The sequence below is a fragment of the Melopsittacus undulatus genome, chromosome 9 (assembly GCF_012275295.1).
Source record: "Melopsittacus undulatus isolate bMelUnd1 chromosome 9, bMelUnd1.mat.Z, whole genome shotgun sequence".
Taxonomy (NCBI): Eukaryota; Metazoa; Chordata; class Aves; order Psittaciformes; family Psittaculidae; genus Melopsittacus; species Melopsittacus undulatus.
In genome coordinates, this window is record NC_047535.1 from 43,802,637 (window position 1) to 43,828,381 (window position 25,745).

At 34.5% G+C, this 25,745-nt stretch overlaps 1 protein-coding gene across 1 annotated transcript in view; it reads right to left on the reverse strand.

Annotated features, from left to right (window-relative positions):
- Positions 1-2,777: 2,777 nt before the first annotated feature.
- Positions 2,778-25,745, reverse strand: part of ERC2 (ELKS/RAB6-interacting/CAST family member 2) — a 339,531-nt gene continuing 316,563 nt past the window's right edge. Inside the window, exons 16-17 of the mRNA XM_031046076.2 lie at positions 16,626-16,760; positions 2,778-2,827 (exon numbers count right to left, since the gene is read on the reverse strand). Coding sequence (XP_030901936.2) covers positions 2,801-2,827; positions 16,626-16,760 — 162 coding nt within the window. The 3' untranslated portion in view covers positions 2,778-2,800. The remainder of the gene's footprint in view (positions 2,828-16,625; positions 16,761-25,745) is intronic.

The following is a 25,745-nucleotide window of genomic DNA, read 5'->3' on the forward strand; positions in this document are numbered from 1 at the left end:
GGAGTTTTATCACCTTCTTTGGTGAGAAAAGCATCCAGACTCCTCTTAAATGTACTGTCTAAACCACAGGTAAGAGCGCTTTGTAGTGAACAGTTTACACCTAGAACTTTAAAACTCTGCACAGAAACGGATTTATTGTAATTACAATTGCCATTTTCAAACAAAAATGCCATTTTCATGCCATTTTCAAACAAAAATGCAACATTCACAACAGTTAATTTCACTCTGATTACTAACAATTTGAGCTATTAAATTCACTTAGCCTTAAGCCGTATGCATCCAAGACAAATCTTGTGTCTTATTCAAATAGGAATAGAAATCATTAAAATGTTCCAAAACTGAATAAGAGGCACTATTCTTTTCAATCCATAATTGCAGCATCATAAAGTGGGTTCTAAAAAGAGTATCATACAGCAAATTATAATAACAGAACTGATTACAATGTCCAGACTTCTTATAAAGCAAATGTGGAAAAAAAAGCATTTGACAAAGACAGTGTCTGCAAGATTCAACTGTATCATCCTTTCAGTTGTTAGTATTGATTGCAAGTAGAAACAGGAAATGATTGAACTATCCAAAATGTTTATTTCCTTAATACATCCAGGGCTTTAGTCTGTGTGGCAGAAAACACCATAGTTATCAAGTAATCAAGTAATTTTTAACTACTGCTCTGTTCAAACATCAATAAGTAGGAATAAAGAACTCGAAAGCAGTTTATGTCATACCTTTTACTCCTCAAGAATACTTCTGAGAACTAAATCCGGTTTTCGTCTGATTTAATATAAGAGCTAAGCAGCTCAGGTCTACCTAAGCATCCCCCACTGCAGAACCAAATGAGTGGAGACTGCAAACTCCTGTGCTCACACAGCCAAATCAATCTGTTAGCTCTTAAGGTTGTGCACAGTAGAATAAAACATCCATTATTATTTCTAAGTGTATATTTTGTAGGCATCTCTTTTGTAAGATACAGCTCTTAGCAGTGAAAATCAGGAAAATTAGTATTACCACAGGTATTTTCAGAAAGGTTTATAGGTCTGGGACCTAAATTATTCTTTTTCCCCCTAGGGAAGGAGGTCTATGACATGAATTTTCACCTTATGACAGCCATTCCACTCAACTTGTGGCTATTCTACCTACAAGGACAAGTCTACTCGTGAGTTCAGTCTGGAGGACAGGCTACGCTTGCTACCACCTAGTTGTTATACTATCTTTGCAGTGCTCTCCCACATGAAAAGAAACAGCAAACAAAGTATTTGTCAAAGGTCTGGTATATAACGACACCAGATAAATTATGTTGGCATATGAACAAAAGAGTCAGACAGGAATGTCTGTTTTTAAATTGGAAATATATATATGGCCTGGAAAATAAACAAAGATCTGCTCTCCACACCCAAACCAGAAGAATGATGCTGAAAATCACACTACTTTTAAGTAACATCATAAACTGCTATTAAAATATGCAGCTGCAGTTAACAGAACTTGCTAATTACTTAAAACACAACACTAAGAAAACCCATAAACCTTTTTAACATTTTTATGTGAAAAAGAACAATTCCACATTCTTTTTAAGGCTGCTTATTTACAGGAAAGCAGAGAGTGTAAATAAAAAAAATCAGAATATAAGTGACATCCTTTCCTACTGTTACCACATGCAATATGTGTGTCCATAAACTCAGAAGTTATCTAGACATACAACCTGTACAAGCATGACAGTTAAAATTGAATCAGAAAGTATAAATCAGGAAAGGTTTATAAGGTATATAACTATACTCTGATAAACCAGGGTTGCTTTCTTTTAAATGTTAATGGTACTACAGTGCCTGCTATTTTACAATTGCTGATTCTTAAACTTCTCTGCAATAGAAAGCTTCAACAGTTGTGTTCTTTTAACAAAATATAAATTATTAATTATGGACAGCATCAATTTTGCATCTTGCAACTACTCCAAAAAGTAAGTATACAAGAAATAAAATTACTTTTGAGATTTTATTCTCATTCATATAGAATGACTGACTTATACATGGCTTGTACCACTGGAAACAAAACAAATCATACAGTCTTTGATCTGGGGTGACAGGGGCCAAAGCAATAGAGAGTATAGTATGGCAGCTTTAATAACACATTAATCTTTACTTATATAAGTAGACTTTGCTCCTGTGTAGTCCCATTGTAGTAAATATGATTGTTTTGGTAGGAAGTAGTGACATAAGCAGCGTTTTCAACAAGTGAACCACAGGTCTGACAGCCTTAGCAATGTTGATTGATCGTCACAGTGATCACAAGCTACAAATTACCTACAACTTCAAAGGCAAGCACCAAAAAAGTGGATATGCATTGATCAATAAATGACACACAGAGACAATATAGTATTTACTCATAATTAAAAGAGACTTAAACAAAATAAGTTGCACTTTGTACTCTTAAATATCACAACCAAATTATTATATGGATGTTAGTCCATCAGATTATTTCAGGAAAAAGGAACTTGTTCAGACAAACAGAACAAACAGATACAAATACACTCCTCCCTTTACAGTTTTGTAGCTAACTACACCTTCAGCCACAATAGGCTATGAAAGTAAATGAAGCCCTTAGACCATTAAAACATTAGATGCAATTTCTCATTCATTGTATATGAAAAAAAACATTCCTACAGGGTTCACAAACATACTTGTCAGGAAACACACAGGACTATGCAGTTTAAAAGAAAATATAACAATTAGACTGCAACTTAAAAGAGATAGAAAAGAGAGTTTCTCACCCCTCAAAACAAAACTGGAACTTTGGTTTATAGGAACGGCTATGCCCATATACCCTCCTCGTCATCCTGTGTGCCAGACATTAGGAGATGCACAGAGAAGATGTTAGCATTGGAATGAAAGAAAAAAAGGTTAGTTACTTTGGTGCAGACAAAAGACAATTTTCTTGGCTAATAAAACCATGATTTTTTTTAAACATCAGCCAGCAAAAACAAGTGAAAAAGCTTCTGTTACATATAAAAGAATCAGCATCTATGGCAACCAAAAACCCATGAACAGTGACATAAACATCTTCCCACTCAGTTAGAAGAGTGTGTAGGAAGTAGATTACCAGATTAAATATTAAAAGATTATCCATTTATTTAATTGCACACAATTCAAATGAACATTGACAGCAGAAAAAGATCAAACCTTATAACTAAGCAAAGTAATTACTATAATCAAATTATATTACGTTGTCAGCTTGATACAAAACTGATGAAGAATCAAAAATACCTATCAGTAGCAAATTAGACTTTTCTAATAAGCTAGTAATTAAATCTGTCTTTCAAGCAATCCTTAAACACTGCACACTGTTGAATGCTGTTAGGCAGTTTCTGTCTTTTATTTTGTTTAATTTTTGAACCATTAGTGTTACCCATTTATTTAGAATTTTAAATGTGGCAAATACAAAGAAAATCAGAACAATTTTGTCCAGGACTTTGCTTTTAAAAGGGATAATTTTACTGTAGATGCACTGAAAGCAGAAGGTCATTCTTTCTATTTATTAGAAACTAAGTTAGAAAGAACTACATAAAACCCATGAACTAAAAGCAGGGGAGTGAAATGCTCTTCCCTGGACATGTTTGCTGAAGATCGTATTTTTTATGATGACTTTTCATATGATGAAAAGCACACACAGATGTGTATGTGCATACATATATCTACGTATTGTTCCAGTGTGCCAAGTTCTGATGCAATACTCAGCTTCTAAAAGACAGAGGTGTACAACACTTGTTTTTTTTAACTCAGCATTTCAAAATTAAACATCATTTTAGATACCCTTAAAATTCACCCATTAATATTTGATAAATGTAAAAAAAATACATTCTATAATTTCAAACCTTCAAAAGTTACCTGGTGCAACACATTGCTGGCACTTTATTAAATCTAAGAACTAAATATGATGAATGGTAGTTAATTATGATTGAAACAGACAGGAATTTTAGCCTGCAAATATACACTGCCAGTATCACTACTGTTCCTAGCCCATTCTTGGAATAAAAAAGAACTCCCAGATGTCAACTGTTATTAAAAACCAGATGTTAAGATAGATGTCTTGCATGTTGCTGAATTAAGTAAAGAAATCTGACAGTCCACTATAAACTTAGCTATCATTTAACAGAGAAGAAATGTGGGTAAATTTTTTACAGTTAACTTGGAATGCATCTTAGTTATAAAGTCTGCACAACTACACCACAAAGCACAGGCCTGAATACTCTTACTTATGTTTTAAAAAGGGTCAGATTCTGTATAACATTCAATGAGCTGGGTTTGCCTCTCTGAAAATACCATTCCCTCTAATTTCTGCAGAAGCTACTTTTATTCAGGCCTACTAACGCTAATTGAACTGACTTTGAAGTTGACAAGAGTTCTGCCAGAGTAAACCTTGAAGAAAGACTGAAGGGTTTCTTTTCCACTGAGTAGTTTGATCCTATTTCACTAACAGAATGCATTACGTTAATCTTTGGTGATATCTTTAAAAACAACAAAAATCAACCAAATGGCCAATTCAGTATGTTTCCAAATGACTCCTCTCAACTACACGCGGCTGTTTTGTTGTTTAGTGCATTGTAATTCTTCAACCAAGCAGATGTTCATTTTTATTTCAATATTTTGGCAGAATTCTAGAAGAGTTGAAAATTTAACTACTGTCAAATATTTTTAAAGAGAATTATGGGAAATTACAGACTATACAGTTTGACACTGATCCTTATATACAATAAGTAACAAATTAAAAGCTGGAGCTAAGTTAATGTCAATGAACATTGCTTTATTGAACACTGGTTCCATCAAAATAATTTTCTATCTTTTTCAATTACACTTTTTGATAAGGTGTTTTGAAATAATATGCTGAGATTTCTGTAAGTCATTTGATTTTGTGCCACAAGATGCAGTGTCAGCAAAATAAGGTCCATATAGAATGAATGTTGCTAGAGAAGGAAGGAGACCTACAGAATCTTCTAATTCCAAACTTGTACTGTATTCCCATGATGTGAAAGAAAAATCTGACAAAGACTGCTTGGAAAAGTGAATGTATTTAGGATTAGCTGAATAAATGTTGTCAGCAGTATACATGTTTGACTGAAATCATGTATACAGTGTCATTATTTGAAAACCTATGGGCCAAACTTAGACAACAGGTGACTGCATCTGAAATCAATGATATCAAAAACGGCTTTTCATGATGGAAGTGAACATGTGATACAAGGTAGAATTCAAAAGGACAAATACAGCAGAGAAACAAATTCAAAAGGTCCGTGGTATCTCTATGCAGTAGCATAAGACCATTAATAGAATTGCACATCTGGTGCTCATGTCATACCCTTGTGAATATTTCAAAGACTGTAACCAGATCAGGAAACAGCTACAGAATTATTGAAAAATAAACTTGCAGTGAGAAACAAAAGAGACTCAACCTTAAAGGTCATTCAGAAAATATTCAAAGATTGTTTGATCACTATTAGCTGACACATACAGAAAAGGAGACAGAGCTTTTCTCTAGCAGCAAAAAGCTAGATAGAGATTGGTAGGATGTAATTACACTGCAAATAAGGTACCTGTTTTTTAACAGTGCATCAGTTCTGGGTGACTTAAAGATTTTGCACCAAGACTTAGATAATTTCCAAAAGATGCAGCAAGGTATTTGAAAAAGTACAGATTTAATGTAGAAATTTTTTAGTGATCAGATCCAGATTATGATTATGCTCAATTTCACCTGGAACATTTACAATGAGTACAAATCCTTTCCCACCTTTTTTCCTCACATCAGTTTTAGTGAGAACTTCCATGTCAAGATCTTATTCTGTACAAAGAGTTTATTACTTATTTTCCAATTTTAGTGATTATCACATTAATAAAAAAATACTGTCATCTGTTTTGTCAACTGAATAGAAAAAACAAACCCTTGCTGGATTTTAAATTTTAAATACTAAGAGCAACCTGAAAACCAGTCTCAACATGCTCTCTTGTTTTAAAAAACTGTACCTATACAGTATTTTGAACTGAATTATACCTACCCAAGAAAACCTGTTCATACCCTGAGTTCCACAAACTCATTTTTATAGAAGATAAATAGACCTGCAGTAACCTAAGCAGAGCTCACCCACTTAGCATTCCTACCAAAGAAGTGTTTCATAATTATGTGCTTTATTACCTACTATGTTACTGTTTTGTTAAATATGTCATATACTGACACTAGGAAATGTACTGACCTAAAAATCCTTAGCACTTAGTTGAGGAGAAAAGTAAAATTCCTACAGATATCAGACAATGTCAACCCTCTTTTTTATTAAACAAAGTAGGATTAAACCAAAGAACTGTAATTTCATCATAGGTGAAGTCACTATTTAACAGAAGCCAGAATGTACAGATGCAAGATTCTTAAGGAATATTGAAAGAATTCATTGATTACTTATAGTCCCTTTATAGAGACAGGCTGTTTTCCATCCTGCACTACCTCCTTCCAGTGCATTGGATCAAAGTCAACATCATTGTCATTCTGACCAAACATCAACTACTGTTGTCATTCTGCTGCCTCTTACATCTTGAGGAGTGGGTATTTAATAGTGAAAATCATAAATTTCTAAATTCTACAGAGTTTTCTGTATGGAGAGGAAGAACTACCCAAAAGCACTGGATAAAAAACACGTAAGGATTGTAGTTTTCACTGTTTTTATGAACTACTCTATCAGGAAGCTTACTTTTGCTACCACAATGCAAACATAATGCAAGAGAATACAGAATTTTTCACTGATGTTCTGAGACAAATGAAGTTCCTATTTTTGCATTCTCGAGACACTGTGAAGCAAAATTAAAGCTGAAGTTATGCCTTATCATTTATTAATATTGGATCAGAGGCTTCCCAAAGTATACTCAGTCTTCCCTATCAGTGTGTATCCTACAGAATCATTAATCTATGGCTCTTTCAAACAATAAACTATAATCAAGCAACTTTGATTAATGTTTGTGTACATTAACTGCTTTTTAAACTTGGATCTTTCATTGGTTTACAGGGTCAAGAACAGCAACTCAATGACAAAAACTGCAAAGAAAAATCTCAATTACAGACAAGCAAAAAAAGGAAAAAAAACCCCAAGAGAATTCCAGAAATACCATTTGAATTATTATACACATTTAATTATTATAATTTTATTAGAAATTCAAAATATTGAAGATGTTGAATACCTTGTATTTTAAAGACTGACATCCAAGTCTCTAATTTGGACGTATATTTAGGTACTACACAATAGTATAATCTCAAGTACTATAAAAGTCTTTCTACATGGGGTACTTATGCATTATTAATTCACTGATTTTATCTCACCTTTTTGCTACCCTTTTTTTCTAAGCTGCTACTTATAATATCTGCTTAACATCTTAAAAAGAAATATCTGGTGTTACTAAATATGATTTACTGTTCTGAACCTACTGCCACAAAATCTAATGCTAAAACCCCTCAAACCTTGCTTCAAAATAGCAAAATGAGGAACCTAAAGAGCTGTGCTTGCAAAACAGTACATACAGATGTATAATGCTGTTATAAAGATGGCTTCTGATTTATTATTGAAGAGTGTCTCAATACAAGTTTTGCAGGCAGATTTCTCAACCATCAATTCTTTAAGGTTCATCAGTTTCAGTAGTGAATTTGAGACAGTAGTTTTCAGATAAAAGCAGCTAAATTACATAGAAGGCTAGAAACAACAGATTAGTTTAATCATGGTCTACATAACTAGGTATATCTAAAAGATTTTACTTATTAGGTGCCAGAAATTATAAGCCTACTCATAACCATTCTGCATATAGCATACTCTCAAATGCTAGTGGACATGAACTAGTTGCAAGAGATCATATTTAGCAATATATTGCAACAGATCTGTAGCCAATTTAAGTGCTACTGAGAATGGGCATCTGTACAGCACACCTTTCTTGGTGGGTTATTCTGGATTAATTTTGCCAAGACTGAATTCCCTTTAACAATTTCACTGTGTTTGGGGACCTCCTGGAATGCATCTTTCACTTACATTTAATCAAAAAGGAATTCAGTGTGGCCACTCCAACACTGCCTTCTGGACATGAACCATGGTGCAGGAATAAAAATCATCAGGACATTTGATTCAGACCTGCAGTCTTGGTCAGAACTAGAACCCTAATGTAGATGCACTCAGAAACTGCAAAATTCTGCATTACTGTAAGACCTGCTGGTGTTTAGCTACTTGAAGTGAAGAATATAGTGAAACTCATCAAAAACCAGACAGCAAATACTTCCATGGAGCTGAACTACAGCACACGTCCCCTTGTTTCTGTGGCATGCAAGTATCGTATAAAATCCATTCTTTAAATTAAAAGGAAAAAAATAATCCTAATCTCCTTTATCTCCTTTTAGACAAGAGCTTTTGCAACACAGGCTACATTAAAACCTTGATGAGTTAAGCTTTTCTGGCTCTCTTCCCACGATAGAAGACCCTTCCTGACAGGCTCATCACATTACCCTTTCATGTGCTGGCATGCTAAGAATTAATGTCTTAACTTGGGTTAAATAAATCTAGTGATAACCTGCTCATCTCTTGAACTAACTTTCTGATGACTGATTTATGCTACTTTCCTTATTATCTATGGCTACTAATGGGTCATTAAAAATGTAACTACTGGCTCTGGTCTGTGAAACTATCCTACTTACAGCAAACAACTGTATTTACAAATACTAATTTTCCCTTGTGACACAGAAATCTATCTGCTAAGCAATGATGTTTCTTTCAAATCAAGAACTTAGTCTAAAATCAGAATCTTCCAGAGCTTAGTGAGACTTTTATCTATTACGCAATTTCTAAGAGCAAACATTACCAAGGACTAATCTCACAAATTCTCCATACACAAAGCAACTGATTATGGAAGACTTTTGTGCATGAATGATTTGAAGAACTGAGCCTGGAAAGGGGAAAGACTAACAGTGGATTCATTTAAGGCTTTGTTGAGTAGAGTTTTAGAAGGTCTTTATTTTATGTTTCTTTTGTATATTCCAAAGGTTGAATAAATCTCAAGAATTGCTTCAGCAATATGGGTTTATGTCACAGGTCTATTTTCAAACCTATCCATAACAGAGGGGGTCACAAGTAACCATGAATCACCCAGTTACAAAAATGACCATAAAACCCATCTCACCATTTGTTTTATTTGTATATAGTTGGGTTAAAATCAAACATAAATACTGGCAATGAGGGTAAGGGAAAGGTTGTTTCTGACCACTTACTTTACAACACCCAGACTAGCATTAACATGAATAAGATATTTCACCAGATACTCATGCATTCTAAAGTTTTATCACTAGATGAAGCGGAAACTCAATGCTTCTTACAAGAAGTGGTCCGTGAAATCAGATTTGCAATGCAAAAATTTATGGTCCCCTTTGTAGTGAAAGCCTGTGACATGTTATCTCACTTTAAGTAACCAGTGCCAGATATGCAACTTTTGTTATCAAGTTACTGTCTCCCAGAAATGCATTTTTGGCTCTTTCAGCTGGTCTAAAGACCTGTTTTAGACTAGGATGGTGGCAGCTAATTTTTCTAGTAAGAATTATAAGATAAATGTAAACCTCTACATAAGTGTTGTATATTCTAACACACACATTCAGGGGAAGTGAGGGGAGAGGTTTCTATAGCTAAACATGATCTCAAAAAATTCTTCCATATGTGGAAAAAATGGCAAAGCTAACATATAAATATAGATATATATAAATATACACACACTGAGCAGTATGTATACATTTATATCACATTCATTAAACCTCAAAACATAGAATAAATTCATTGCTGTAAGCAAAGGAGAGGTATAACTTTTCAATATACAAAATCCATCTCCTGGAGGTACCATAGACAGCAAAACCTATCTTCTACTTTTTACTTTTAATACAGTTCCAGTTTAGCTGGTCTTTTAGTCAAATTACAAATTTAATATAACTGAGATGTATATGAGAAATCATCTGGCTACAATATAATTACAATTAAGAGGTAGGAATACAAAAAGCATTAACAAATCCTACAAGCTCTTATTGGCTTTTACTTACAGTAAGAAATCAAACGTAGAGCACAACGTTTGTTAACTGTAAAATGGCAGTATACCAAAATCAAGAACTAGAGTATCCCTGAAAGACAAATTCAAACTCAAGAGTACACCCTTCCAAATTTCCAGGATCTTTGTTTTGTTCCATCAAAACCATAATGTAAACTGCAATGAAATTCAGGTTGAAACCAACCATATAATCCTCAAAATCTGGGCAAGTTTCTGCAGAAGTCTACTTCAATTCTCTTTTTAGAGTAGACAGAAATACTCAGATGTCAGAGGCAGAAAAAATCCTTTGTATGTATCTACTGTGATAAGCATATGATAACACTTACTGACTTTGGTGAAATGCGTAGACAGAATTTTTATCCTCATTAGAAAAGAAGTATTTGCCATTCAGTGTTTATAATAAATAGTATAGCTATTATAATGGAATAAAATTTAATCAGGAAATTGACCTTTTACTGGTGACCAGGATACAGAGAGGATTTTATTGCATTCAGTTCAACAAGTCTGAGCAATGTGTGATATGAATCACAAGTTCTTTGTTCCAGGGGAAGAGCATGCGTAGCAAAAATGAAAAATCAGAGAAAATACTTAAAAATGTGAAACCATTTATATTTGCACTGCACTCCTGACATCGCAAAATACTAATTTACCACAATACTACTTATTTACAGTGTATACGACTGGGATTGTTTATACTGAATGTACCATCAAGCAAACCTTGCCCTGCCCAAATTCCTAAATTAAATAAATCCATGTGACTCCAATGAGCTTAGTGCAGGCTCAGCACTGTGCTAATACAATTGCGTGCTTCCTCGCAGCTTGAGGCACCAGCAGAACAAGTTCACAAACATCTAGTGAACAGACAAGGGCAAGCTCACACCTGCCCAAATACAACTTGTAAACATGCAGGATAAAGAAACAAGATACTAAACAAAATCTGGGTCAGCTATAGCATATCAGTACTTTTATATACTAAAATGGCACTTGTGTTCTGGGTTTTCCCTTATTTTTGTTTCTTCTTTCCCGAACAATTATAGGACAAAGTTTCAATGTTGCAGAAAACTTCCAAAAGTGATATTTCAGTTTTCCAGATATTAAACTTCTGCTCAGACTGAATGTTCTACTCACAGTCTAAAGCAAATTGAAGAATTTTATGCTTATTTGAATAAGCTAAAATAATCTGGTTTGGTTTATGTTTGTCCTCCTTTTGTGTTGTTTGTCTTTGTGTTTCTTTTTTAAAGACAAATTCCAGTTTCAATATTCCTAAGGCCTACTCAGGAGTTTGAGGTTGGCAATTCTCCAGTATTGCCACAGAACATACGGCATTATGCTAACAGCCAAGGCTGCCAAAATACACAAAGCAGCATGCACTTCTTTCCCCTAAAATAACATATGGATCAATACAGTGATTTGCAGATCAGGTTCCGACACTAAAATAATAATCGTTGTTTGACTGTCCTGTGGCTCTGATTTCAAAGTCAGCTACCTCAAACAAAATTCCATCTGATCTCTTCGGAGTTTTTCACATATCGTCTTTCAGCAGCTCCAAGGATATTTAGCAGTTCCAGCTGATGAACAAAGACCTGTTGCCAAGACCAGTCACCACTTTACAAATCAATAAACACTTCTTTTGAGAGCACATGGTCTTCTTCAAAATGTTGCATTTTTAGTGGCATACTCCAGCTTTGCAACAGTCAGACTGTTGTCAAGTTTCATGCATCATTGCAGATGATTTCTTTTCTCAAATGAATAAGTTTACCAGCATACTTTAATATATATATATTAATATATATATATTAATATATATATAATACCCTAATATTTTTAAAACAACATGTATTTAATACTAAGTTAGGAACCAGCTCTTTAAAAGTTGGTTTTCTGACTGGAAAGGTGGAAGTAGGGGAAGCTTCACAGATACACACTGCCCCATCACTGTCCTAATAAGGGTAACTTTTCCTTTAGGTAAGAGGATAGTTCAGAAACTTGAACTACCTTTTGGGCCTCTCTGCTGGGATTTCAGAGTAAATGGAAAGTTTGATGGTGAGTTTGCAACACATTACTTCTAAACAACACCACCTTGTAGAAGGGCCATCAAAAACATTTTAGATTGGAACAAAATCTACACGTAGAATGGATTAAAAGAGGTAAAAGGATATTCTATTTGCTTAGACACCATGTGACATTCCATCCTCAATTAAAGCTTTAAGAACAGGGACAACATTTTGGAAAGCAGCCACCTCCTACAGCCTTATGGCACGCCCTATGATATTCATATTTTTCTGAACATCAGATTCTTTTTACGAGAATATCATCTCTCATCATAAAACAAAATTAAAACACATTTGTAGCCTTGGTGACCATGACGTAAGGCATTCGGTTTTGACTCAACTACAGCTTAGGATCTGAGAAGACTGTTATGATAGGAGAAAAACCTTACATTTTATGTCATTAAAAATCTCCAATACTATGGGAAGTAAGAAGATTTGAACATTTTTGTAATCATCAAGGTTAGCAATAAAGTCCTAAAGTATGAGAATTCTTTAGGTTGTTATAACTTCAGTCTTCTACTATGTGAATGCAGAACCAAATTCTTCCATATGCCCTCTCAAATAGCATAACATCCTGTTAAAAAGGTCATCAGACTAATTTAAGTATAACTTCAACACATACATGTCTTAGATTACCTACACAACTTCTTATAAGTCTCTTTCTTTACGTAGAGGTGCTGGTTTTAATTCAAATAATGAAGTATAATTTTTACTATGCATTCTGTAAGCAGCAACTTGAACTAAGGACCTTTCAACCACATAGCAATGATCTTATGAACTTGAACAAGAAAGTCCTGGGTGACAGCAAAAGAACGCTACTTGTTTTGTGGAGACCATCCTAGAGTTAGAGATGTGTCATATGTGCCCATAAATTAATGACTGCTTCAGAGATAGCAAGGAATGGAAAATGCCCACAGAAATTTAATAGTAGGTGAATACAGGTGACTAGAGCTTGAGGCTCAGAATGGGATACATACATGGAGGATCAGTAAGGCTTCTGATTAGAAAACCAAAGAGAATGAGATGTCACAATTTGAGCAGAGCTGTGGCTAGCAAGATAGAATTCCCTGTTGGTTAGTAACTTACAGCCTGTTAAGATACTGAAAGTGCATGAAAAAAACTTACAAAAGGACTGCAGTACAGTAAGGCAGCTGTGGCAGGGAATAACACAAATGTGCTGATTCCTATCAACTTTAAACAGTAACAGCAATTTGCATCAAGACCACACAGTCACTTATGTGACGCAAACAGGAGCTTCCTTCAAAACATCTTCAATACAAGCAAGTAAACTGAAAGATGATGTGGGCAACTGAGGCCGAAAGAAAATGTTTTTAAGGAAAACAAGTAGAAAAAACATGTAAAGGTGAGAAGTAAGAGAGGCAGGGAGTGGGACAGCAGGCTTTGTGACGAAGTCTATGGTATCGGGTAGGGCAGCTTCTAGATGTGGAAATCCAAATTTATACAGCCATGTTAGCTGATTTTTGGTTTTGTGGGTTTTGATGTTTTTGGTTTGTTTTCTTCTTGTGTTACAGACAGATCTTGGATTCAATGGTCTAGATTAGATTACTGTAATGCACTCTATGTGCGGCTATGTATTACAAGTCCTTGGAAACTGATGCTAGTACAGAATAGTTATTAAACTCATTTTCATGCTAGAAGTATTACATCCACACTCCAGGATGCATGCTGACTGCCAGAATGTTTCCAGGTGGAATTTAAGAAAGATTGCCAATTCTCAAGCCAAAACTGAAGTAAATAAATTTAAGTTTTTACTGTAAAGCTGCAAAATTATCTTTTTCCCCAAGTTTTTTGAAGGTTAGTAAAAATGATTAGTATTGCAATGTTATTGACATGGCAGCACTCAATCCCAAGAAATGTATTTGTATCAAATGAAAATCAGATGCACCGACATAACGAGGGAGCACATCATGAATCATTGTAACATGACCATGTGTATATGCAGAGAAGAGCCAGAGTCTTCCTACTGCTTGTGAAGTTTTCTTATATCTTTCCTAGAGTTAAAGTCCAAACATACAAGGACAAAATAGAAGATCATCAACCTATACCTCACCCTAAACAGAAAAGCAGAAAGAGAGGGAATAAAGGCAAGAAGTTGCTGGACACTTGGCTCCCAAGAACAACTAGAACACCTAAACACATCCATTACATCTGAAAAATGTGCCTGACTAGTTCTTTCAAGAGAAGTCAGAGATCCTATTGTTTACTACATCTAGAACCATGCTGCCTATACAAGATACAATAGAGTAACAGTTATAAGAAAAATATGATAATTTAAACGAAATGGCAATACCCAAACCAAACATCACCATGTAAAAAGTATGCGTATCTTAAGCAGGATGTGTACGTCTATTTCTTCCAAGAGACTGGTGGTACACCATTCTCTTTAAAGGAGTATAGACTTACAGCAGCATATATAGTGTTTTACATCACTAAGAAATGTCTTATTCTTCATTACAAATATGTGCTCAAATGCACATGTGCATTGCTTTTATAGCCATATATAAAAACATACACATATTTCTCTAATATAAATGTAGCATATATATTACATTAAGTATTACCCATAGAAATTAGTAATGTTTCAAAATTAATACTATGTGTTCAATTATCCCTTTCTCTCTGGAATTTTTTATAAAACTTTCAAATACCCTCCCTAGCATTCACTAAATTAAATGGCATTTATGTTACAGTTATGCACCACTTTCTTATACCCTTAGAAAACTAAAAATGCCCTCTGACGATTTGCAACTTCCCTGGTTTCTCAGTTTATTCTGTGGTTTCAAACCTCTAGTAGTATGTTGGATTATGGGCACATATCTAGATTTTACGTGTAATACACAATTGAATGGGAAATATAGGTTTGTATTGCACATGGAAATCTAGTTGTTGTACAAAAGAATGCTGTATGAATTGATGAATAACACAACATAGAAAGTATGAAAAGAAAAAAAAAACCCTGATTGAAAAATGTAACCTAAAGCAATGGCCACAGTTCACTCATGATTATCAATGACAGTCCTGTTCTCAAAGATTATTTCAGCAAGGATTTTGCTTTGGATCTCCTATTTCCATGCTTTGCAAGTAAACATTTTCTGGCTAATCCATTTTTCACAGAGTCTGGAGATTTAGGGATGGCAATACTTCAGAAGAACACCTACTCCAAGCCCAACGCATCAACACAAGGTAAAATAAAGCTATTATCATGTGCACTGGAACACAATTGATCATAGGGTTTTTTACAACATTTTATGTATAAGAAGACTTATGTCTCCTCTTTAGTACTTTCTAGACTAAACAAACCCAGTTCTTTAAGCCTTCCTCATAGGTCATGTTCTCTAAAGCTCCTATCATTCTTGTTGCTCTCCTTTGGTCCCTTCCTAATTTGTCTGTCTTTCTCTAGGGTATGGTGACTAAAACTGTATACAGCTTTCCATATGAGGTCTCAGCAGTGCTTGAAAGAACAGAACAATTGCTTGCTGCTTCTTTTCCAGTATTATATCCATCCCAGAATTAGATACAACTTCATTGCAATGGTATTGCATTGTGCAATCCAAATTCCTTTTTCCATGCTACTGCCTCATCAGTGTATGTCCTAATGTGACTGAGCTCTTTGTAGAAATCCTACAGTTTCAATTCTTACTCATTGTAGTAGGCTAAAGAGTCATATAGTGAAAAGAAGCCTATCTTAAAATATGAAAGTCATCTTCAGGTCAGACTCCATTGACAGATGACAAGCTCTTGCAAAACTTATTCATTTGAAACGGAACAGTGGCACCCAGTATCAGCTGAAAACACAAGGCATGCTGGCAGCATGGCTTACATATATGTTTTAATTTCAAAATAGAAGTTTGTTTCCTGAAATTCCATCAGCTATGGTTTACCTTCTGTCATTTGTATTTCTTGTAGTTTAGCACTTCATATGCACATACACGCATGCACACAAACATGCTAAACACTTTTAACACCTTTGGAATTTGGTTCATCTTGCCTAGTTAAAAATACATCACTTGATTTTAAGCTGTATCTGGTATTAAAAAGCTTCAGCAGAAAGATACTTTCAAAAAAACAGCTTAGAACCACTGGTTTACAAGTTGCCAATGGGAAATGCTGCATGGGTTTTTCAATACTAAAATTATTCCCAAAAGTGCATACTTCTGAAATCAGTAGCAGTCACTAGTAATCACTAAGTAGGAAATTTTTCACTGATTTCCTACTGAAAATATTGAGTTATGAAGCACAGAAAATAGCTGCAAACCATCTAAAGAAACATATGGAAGAAAAATATAAGACACCAAACAAAAAGCCAAAATGCTTAAATTGTTTTAGAGGTGGAAATAAAATCTAGAGCTATTAGTTTCAGTACAAATAACACATAACTTGCGAATTCTTTCTTTGAAACACTTTTTTTATATTGAAATATCAAAATAGTAAACTTATAAAACAGAAGGTGAAAAAAGAGGTGACTAACCTGATCTGGAGAGGGTCTGTGGTTGGAGTGTTGTGGTCTCCCAGGAGAGCGATGATGGTGGTGGTGGTGATGGTGGTGGTAGTGGTGATGGTCATCATCGTAGTTATCTGCCATCAGTTTCATTCTGTTTTGTGTCTGTTTAAAATGTAAAGTGAAATGATTCCATTAAATGTTGGAATGTATCACTCTAACAGTGTGTAGGAAGATCTTAGCTCTTTCTTAGCTCCTTTTATTCTTTATTTATATTTTTTGCTGTAAAAATCTAACAACAGAAGTCTGGACTGCTGGCTCACAAAGAAAAGGAAACAGAAATAGAAGATAAAAGTATGTGAACGTCTCTTCTGTCTCAGTAGACTGCACAAAGAAGGACTACACAAAGCAGTCAGAAGAGGATATTTATTTAACTATATACCAAGATCACCGTGCTAAGCAGTAAGGTAAAAGATAATCAAGTGATGGAGACACAGGCACTTAGAAAAATACGTGATTATGGATCTTGACATGTTACTGAATGAAAGTAAGTCTTAGATACAGATCTTGAAAAAAAGAGCAACACTTCAGCTACTGTTGTGTACTGATAATAAAATATACGTTACTATGAGAAAACAGGATACATCAGTGCACTTTATCAATATTACAATTATCCCATATCATAAAATACGTAGACCGGAATAATTCAAACCTTGCTCATAATACCAAAATATCTTACCAGCAATTGCTCAATGGCAGTGGATACAGTACTTATTTTTTCTTTACTTCCAGGACTAACACAGATTGCTTTGCCTATGAGAGCAACCCTATATGAAAACCTCCATTAGGAAAAAATTCACTAGTAAGAATAATGGAAAATGTAAAATCACAATTCCCCAATTTTAATGTTCGGGGTTTTGCTTTGTTTTGATTTTTATTGTTGGTTTGGTTTTGCTTAAGTAGAAAGGAGACTTGAACAAAAGGAAACTAAGTGTTCATATTATACAGTATTTTAAGTAAAATCTAATGCAAGAACCTATGAACCACAGGAATCACAGGAAATCCTGATGAGCCTTTTTAGCCTTTTTTTTTTGTTTGTTTTTAAATTCTCACAATGTTTCTCAAGCACTTTATGTGTCCATTAGAAGCATCACAGAAAACTATTTCACAGGAGGGGACCTGTACTCAGTTCAAGTAAAAACAAACAGCCAAACCAAACCTTGAAGTCATTCACAATAACAAGACAGAAGAACAACCACAGATCGGATATGCACATGCTCCACAGATTAGATATGCACACACTCTAGCCAGTGTCAGACTCTTTCTGACCATCTTGGTAGCACTAAAAGAGCATCTTCTCAGTATGTTACAGCATAAATGTCTTCCAGAGGTCAGTTGGTGGATTCCTTTGAACAGGAATTGCTCTGGCAGTATATGGTATAATTTCACATGTTTAGATGCTATCTTCTGTGCAGTGGGAACCATTTCATTTTCTCCCTCCCAGATAAGAAGATGGAAGCATACAACTGTATGAATTTCAACTATGAATTTCTACGTATTTTGCCAAAAGACAAACTCAATCTAAAACATCATAGTTGGTCTGTTTGTCTTTAGATTCAAAGAGGAAGGCCTTTTGAACAAAAAAGTGGAAAAGATGGAGAATTAATAGACAAATAATAACCTACTTACAGTAAACACTGTAATACCCTACCTCTTTGGGGAAGCTCCTAACATTTTATTGGTTTATTTTCTTATCAATGAACAGCCTTAAATTTCCTACCTTTCAACTGTGTTCCATAAAAGAATGCAAAAGTTAAACAAGATGATATATGCAATCCTAAAAGTGTCCCCCGTAATGAGGTGTCGGGGATTAGACGTGTCATGGCATAAGAACTGTAAATGAATGATGTCATCTTTCTAATTTGGTGCTGAAATATAAATAAACCACTTCTAATGTTTCTTCCTTTTGGATGTCAGATTGCAGTAAAATGCACACAAAGAAACATTAATGCGATATTAGACTTCCTTTAGTGTGCCTGTTCTGGAAAAGCAAAACATGTAAGAAATGTGAAATGAGAATTTCTTTTCCATTCAAGTGATCATCAAACCATCCAAACTTGTCCATGACCTGTGATTGTCACTGATTCCTTAAAAAGATGCTAAATATTTTGCAAAACATTATATTTAAAAGCTTTTTGGGTTTATTCATTGGCTCTTCACAAGGGTAACTAATATGATTTTGAGGTTCTGTTTGCCTTTGCTTTAGCTATTGTCCGAGTGCTACACTTCCACACTGAACTGTATTTTCCAGGTATGCTTAGCTTTGACTTAAGTACAAAACATAACTTCAAACCTTCAAAAGCAGAACGCTTGAGGAGGATGAACAGAAGGATTTCTGGAGGAGGAAGAATAGCAGAGGAATAATACAACACTTTGAGGTCCTTCTAAACAAAAACCTGTAATGTTACTTCTGTTTGCTTTGCTTGCTAACTCTTAATCTTTCCTAGGCTTTGAAATGTCAGGTATATTTTTATTTGAGGAAGTAATTAATTAGCCACACTGGAATTCGTTCAGGACACCAGGGCTTCACACCCCTACACCTACATACAAGCACATACACAAACACACAGAAAGGTGTATATATTATAGGACATTGGTTTGTCAGACCTACAGTAAATCCTCATGGTCTGTGCCCCTTATCAACACAGTAGGAGAGTGCTTCAGTGCTTGCTGCAAAGAATAATACCACCTACCAACTTGGCAATGCCATAACTCCCTGCAACATCTTCAGCACATCTGTAAATCTCCTATTCAAAAACATCCAAGACCTTCTGTTATATTACTCTTGAAAGTGTAATAGATTATTTAATATGACCTTCCTGGGTGATCAGGAAAGTCAGTCTTGGAATGTACAATTAATGAAAATTAGTGTGATGGACATATATGTGTTTAAATTGTTCCATATCAAATTAGCATCATGTAACTCTGATCAGTTACTCCATACCTGAAATAGTTATATAGTTTACTATTTTGTTTACATTTTCTTCTAAAAACTATTACTATTGATATGGTTTTCCTGGAGACAGGATTTCTTAGAATTTACATTTCCTAGAATTTACTGCTCTGACAACAAAATCATCACACTAACAGCTTGTTTTGAAAATGCCTGTTGAAAACCAAGCCCATTCCTGGAAAGGAGCAGGTTTTAATTCGGATTTGTATTAGGAAAGAAAACAATGTTAACTTGTAAAATACAACAATTAATTGCATCTCCTACAAAACATGTACAGACATTAATTTTAGCCTAAACAGTTTCCTCAGATTTATTTTGTTTTAGATTTATTGACAACATTCAATAAATACTGCATCCATTTTGAAATAAAGGAATGATAGAAGAATTAAAAGCAGCTTAAATCTAGGTGCACAGGTATATTAACCCTTAGGGCTTGAAACAGTTGTCTTTGATCATTCAATATCACTATTTGCCAAGCTGTCAAGGTCATGAATGGTATGTGGAACTGAATTTTTAACCCACTTACCAAAGAATTTATGATCTAGCACTGTAAGAAAACTGACAGATATTTCTTGTCCTCCTAAACTTCTGTTGAGTTTAATTAAGGATCTACTGGAGTGAAAGGAAAGTCCTTGATTGACTGGTAACAGACTAAATAGCTTAACAGCAATCTGTAACTGTAAAACTAGAATATTAAAACTGTCTTTTAAAAAATATTTTAGCAAGGTGGCAATAGAGAACTATGCTTTGATGTGTCATCTGGATCAAGTTAACAACAAAACTCTCATGAATGGGGTTCAAATGAGGAAAAATAGTAAGATTTGTTGCTCTGGGATATAGGTGTAATACATTCAATAGCGGTTACTTTCGTTCGGATTTTCTTCTCAGTCCCTCTGCACTGAATGGAATTTGAAACATTTCTAGAATATTGATTTTCAGTAAGGTAGGAGTTTTCCCTATATAATAAGGGGGGAAGGCAGATATAAGGCCTACATACTATCCTGGAAATATAATGTTGTCTGATTATTAAAGCATGGAATTTAAAATCGACAGACTCACATTCTAGCTTTGATTCTGCAATGGCCTTTTGTTTTCAATGACATAGAACCTCTATTTCTTGTGATCTCACTATTTAAATAAACATGCTAATATTTCCACATTAAAATAAACATGCTAATATTTCCACAAAGCACTTTGAGATTTTTATGTGGCAAGTGTCTAGTTTTAGTCTGCCTGATTCTTACTAATAAATTATTTAAGCTGAGCTTTTTTCTTGTGAGACAATAATTTTAGAAAATACAAATAAAATACTTTTGAAATCCAGAAGGTAATGATCTAAAGAACTGTGTTGTTAAGACTACGCAGTTCACCAAGTTTATCCAGAATTTGCATAATCTTAGTGAAATTAACCTGAATTTAATGCAAGCATTTATAACTGTAATTGGTTTCCCAGTATGAATCCAGTGATCCAGGCCTGAATTCCATTAGCTGAGGGTTAACAGAAAGTTTGTAATTAACCCAACTCCACACTCAGCCTCTCCAAATGAAATCAGGTTTCATGTCAGGACAATTGTTTTACACAAACCGTTATCATCTGAAGACAAGCGAAGAATTTCTTATCGTTTCTACTGCTGCCCAACACAAAAGCTGCTAACTGCCACAGAATACAGTTTATAACTGATTTGTTATTTGATATGTTATACTTAATTAAATATTGGGCAACTAATGCTGTCTTTGGCCTCAAACATCCTTAAAGTACACAAATTGTATTAATCACTCACCGTCTTTTAAAGGACTGTAGCAGTTCACAGGCAATTAAGCCTTTATGAAAGGAGAATATATTTGTGCATTAATGAATACAAATTATTTCGTGCTTTTGTAATAGAGTCTGGAAGAGTAGCCAGAAAAGGCATTTCAGAAGGCAACACAGAATGCTGTGCTTCCAAGTAACCCTTATAGTGATTCCTAAAACCAAAGCAGTCACCACAGGCTACAGTGAAAATTATAATTAAATGCTGTGTAAAGCCTGTATTTTCAGAACTCAATAAAGTTCACTTTTTCCTTTTTTTAGAAACACTTTAGCAAGTTTCCATTTATTTCACTTGTGTTGGCTGATCATTATTAAATATCTTTCTCAGATCAAAAATAACAAGTTTCAACCTGGAACTTCAAAACCACTGTCTTTCAATTCCATCCTCTTTGAGCATCTCAAGCTTAGTAGAGATACACGCATCGTGGATAACTGATTTGATAAATCGAATAGTAAGCTTAATTTACCATCTAGAAAAGGGATTTAGGAATGATTATACTGCAAAGTTTCAGTTGAAACTTCATTTGATTAAACTTGATGCACACACAGATTTTTGAGCTGAATCAAAAAAGATAATTCCAAGGCTATTACTGTTAAAAAGCCTAGCCTTGAGACCACTCTTAATTCTTTTTAATGCTAACACACTTCTTAAATTAACAAATTAAATAAGATGAACTGTTAAAACATACCCACTAACTTTGGTTTTGACAGGAGTACTTCTGTAGTTTTTCCACAAGCCAAAGGATCTGTTAATTGGCTATTGCTTTGAAGGATCTTTTGCCAATGTTATAGCTGTGTGGAACATTCTTCAATGTACTTCAGAGAATTTCAGAGCTTCTATTACCTTATGCTAATTTTTCAGGGCACTTTGAACAGCATAATATTAGCAACATAATGTTATTTCCAAAATAAACTATACTTATGTCTTCACTCATTAGAAATATATAATAATAATCAATTCAGGCTTTTTTGTTGCTTATGCAGTGAGTTTTCAGACACCAAGAAAAATCTGATTAAAAAAAAAACCCTTATTTTATGAAGCTTATAAGTTTGCAAGCACTCATCAGTAACCAAAAGATAACAAAAACATTACAGTATGGTAACTAATTAGAAACTCCAGATGCTACGTAACTATCATAATCATAACCGTATGGGTGTTGGAATGCCTCACTATGGCATAGTGCTATGTTGTACTAAGTGCCTTAATTATGCATTTTCTTTTTATAATATCCCTGTAATGAAATCTATTCATATATTCTTACACTTAACTGTACTTTAATATGGTGTTTGCTGCTTTGTTTCCTGTCTCCATTGAAGAAAACAATTTTTTCCCAGTTAAAATTCCAAACGAGCTAATGAGCATGTTTTTCTTTTCCTGTTGTAGTGTATTAATTGTGTTGGAAAGTGTGAGAGACAGGATGCATGCAGGCTAAAAGCACGCATGGTAGCTTCTCGGAGAAAAGTCTGCCTACTCATTTAACTCTATTTTTTACCTCATTAATGATACAACTGCTGTAAGTGAAGTATAGAACACAGTAAAGAGTTTATACTCTTTACTATTACGTAAAAATTCAGTAAAATGTTAAGTAAATATTAAGCTTAATTCATGTGGTGGCTAAAATCTAACAATTCTTATCATTTGTAACATGCATGCAATCAGAACACTTGTTCTTCAGGCCCTGTCTGCACTCCCCAGTTTCTCTGGATAGGGAATAGGAGCTAAGAAACAGTACTAAGTATTTTCCAAGTTTTCATGAAATCCAAGCATCCTCCCAAGTGAAATACAAAAGCAACTGCTGGCCAAAATACATACCCCTGCATAACGGAAAGTAGCTTCTAATACAAATCTTTGGATCTGATAATTTAGCGTTGAAAATGAGCATAACAGTTTCACATATATTTCAGTTCTTTTTGAATTACAGTATTATTTAAGTGATATTAACAACCATTACACCTGCTCCTTTGCAGGGTTACAAAATGTGACTGGTTTATCCTGAAAAGATGTAGAGCTCACAGTGAAGCTCCCTTTTCATGAGCTGAAGGATAACAGTCTCACAAACACCAGCTGCGATGTTAGACACTTGGCAGACAGAGACAGGCAGCAGTTCTAAGTGCCAAGCAGACACTTATCTAAAGTACTAAGGCCAAATTTCAACTTTCCTGATACTTTTGATTGAACTTAGTATGTCGATTTGAACATGGTCTGACTTTCTAGTTGTGGTCTCTGCATTTAGAGTTTGTGTGTTTGAAGTCTTCTTAACTTCTGTGAATTAAAAGTGTGGCTTGAAGCGTAGGAAATATCTTGTAATAATACAGCATACTCAGTAATGTATAGGCTAAAGTCATGCTAAAGGTATTTGCCTGAGTCCTACTACCAAACTTGGTAATTACATAGAAGTATGTAAGAACATAGACACAAAAAGTGGGTTAAAAAGCTTAATTAAAGCTCTGAAACAGTAGCTGCCTGAGGACATGGCAGGCCAGGTCCTACTAAATGCAGACAAGCAATGCAAGAAGGTGAGGTTGTCTTTTTTTTTTTACAAGAGGAAATAACTCATTAAAAAGATACTTCCACATAATAATCATTTAAAACCAGACATGAATCAGACAGTTTAGTACCTAGACCTTTGAAACTGCGAATCTCTGGTTAGTAGCACTGATTGTCAGCGTCTTTAATGTCTGGATACTTCATTTCAGCTGCCATTTTTGCAGTTTCACTACCAAGCACATCTCTCTTTTGTATCCCATACAAAATACAGCTTAAGTTGAAATTACTACTTGTCTTCCTTTGTATGCAATAAAAATTGATAAATAAAAACTTTCAACACATGGATGTTATATTGGAATATGGACTGAAATGCAGATAACATCGCAACGTTGTCTTGGTATACTTTATAGATAGACCTTACCTATAAATAATACTTGCTTGATGCCATATTATGGAAATGATAGGTTTTACCCATCATCCCAGAAGTAGAAAAAATTGACAGTGAAGGTTTACAATATTTTTTTTACAATATTTTACAAAATATAAATAATTGGCTACTTAGCACTGTACTTGAGAACAAGTGTTCAACTATATATAGCTTTATTATCATGGGGTACTTTGTAGTAAAACTTAAGGACTTGTTTCAAAAATGTCTTATGGAGAAAATAAAAACCAACACAAAAAACCTTTTTGGCTCGGGAGTTCATACATTTATTTAATGGAGATGCTCACTATTCTTGTTTGAGATACTTAATACCCATCTTCACCTATCAAGCCAGACAGGTCAAAAATTACACAAGCTCCAGTCTTAATATACATTATTTCAAATCTACACCTCTTATTTTTTCCATTTAAGATTTTCAGTCTCAGTAAAGTTAAACCATTTGTCTGAATAAAGTGTGTTATGACTGGTATAGGTATTGAGGGGTTCTAGTGTAAGTTCACAATGAGATTGTCACCACTGAAAAGGTGCTATTAGACAAGACTATGCTTAAGATATGACACAAATTCTCCAAGAATGAAAAAAAAAAAGAGAGAGAACAAACAGAAACAGATTTTAAAGCAGATCACGAACTACAAAGCAGGAAAATACAAGGAACCAGAGCTGAGCTGCCTTCAGGGCCTGATTGATACAGGCTACAACTTAAAACCAAAAAGCCTCTCTCATTGGAATATGTTTGTGTAAAAATGCCATTAGAAAAAAAACTTGGATTCCTGAGAGCAAAAGGAGGAGAAAGTGATGCCATATTCAGCTATCACTTGAGTCCTTTGACTTTTATAATGTAAATTGTCAAATCTTACTGGGAATATGTGAGTGTGTGAGCACTGCCAACATGTTCAGTATTTTTTTCAACACAGAACATTGCTTCTAAATGTACTAATTTGATCAGTCAAAGACTATTAGGTACACACACGCACTTCTCTTTCTTACCTTGCACCACACAGAACTGCTGCTTTAAGCTACAGGGAGAAGTGGCATTGTCCTCTTTCACCCCTACACTCATCTGTGCTTAATGGGCTTTTAGCTAAAATACTCATACTTGCAAAGTTTAGTATTACAGACTCAAAAATGCAGATTCAAAATTCAGATTACAAATTAAAAGAATACAATACAATATTAAGAAATGCAGAACTATTGTGTTAGGATATTTTCAATTAATGGAAGAGTATACACTACAAGCATTTTTCAGGTAGTAAATAAACTTGAGACCACTGAATACCTGGGCTGCTTTTACTGCTATCAGTGGGATCTTAAACATCTTAATATACATTTAAAATCAGAGCTTAACAGCCTTTTTGCTATACTTCCAGAGAACTTTTTAGGGCAAAAATTAACCA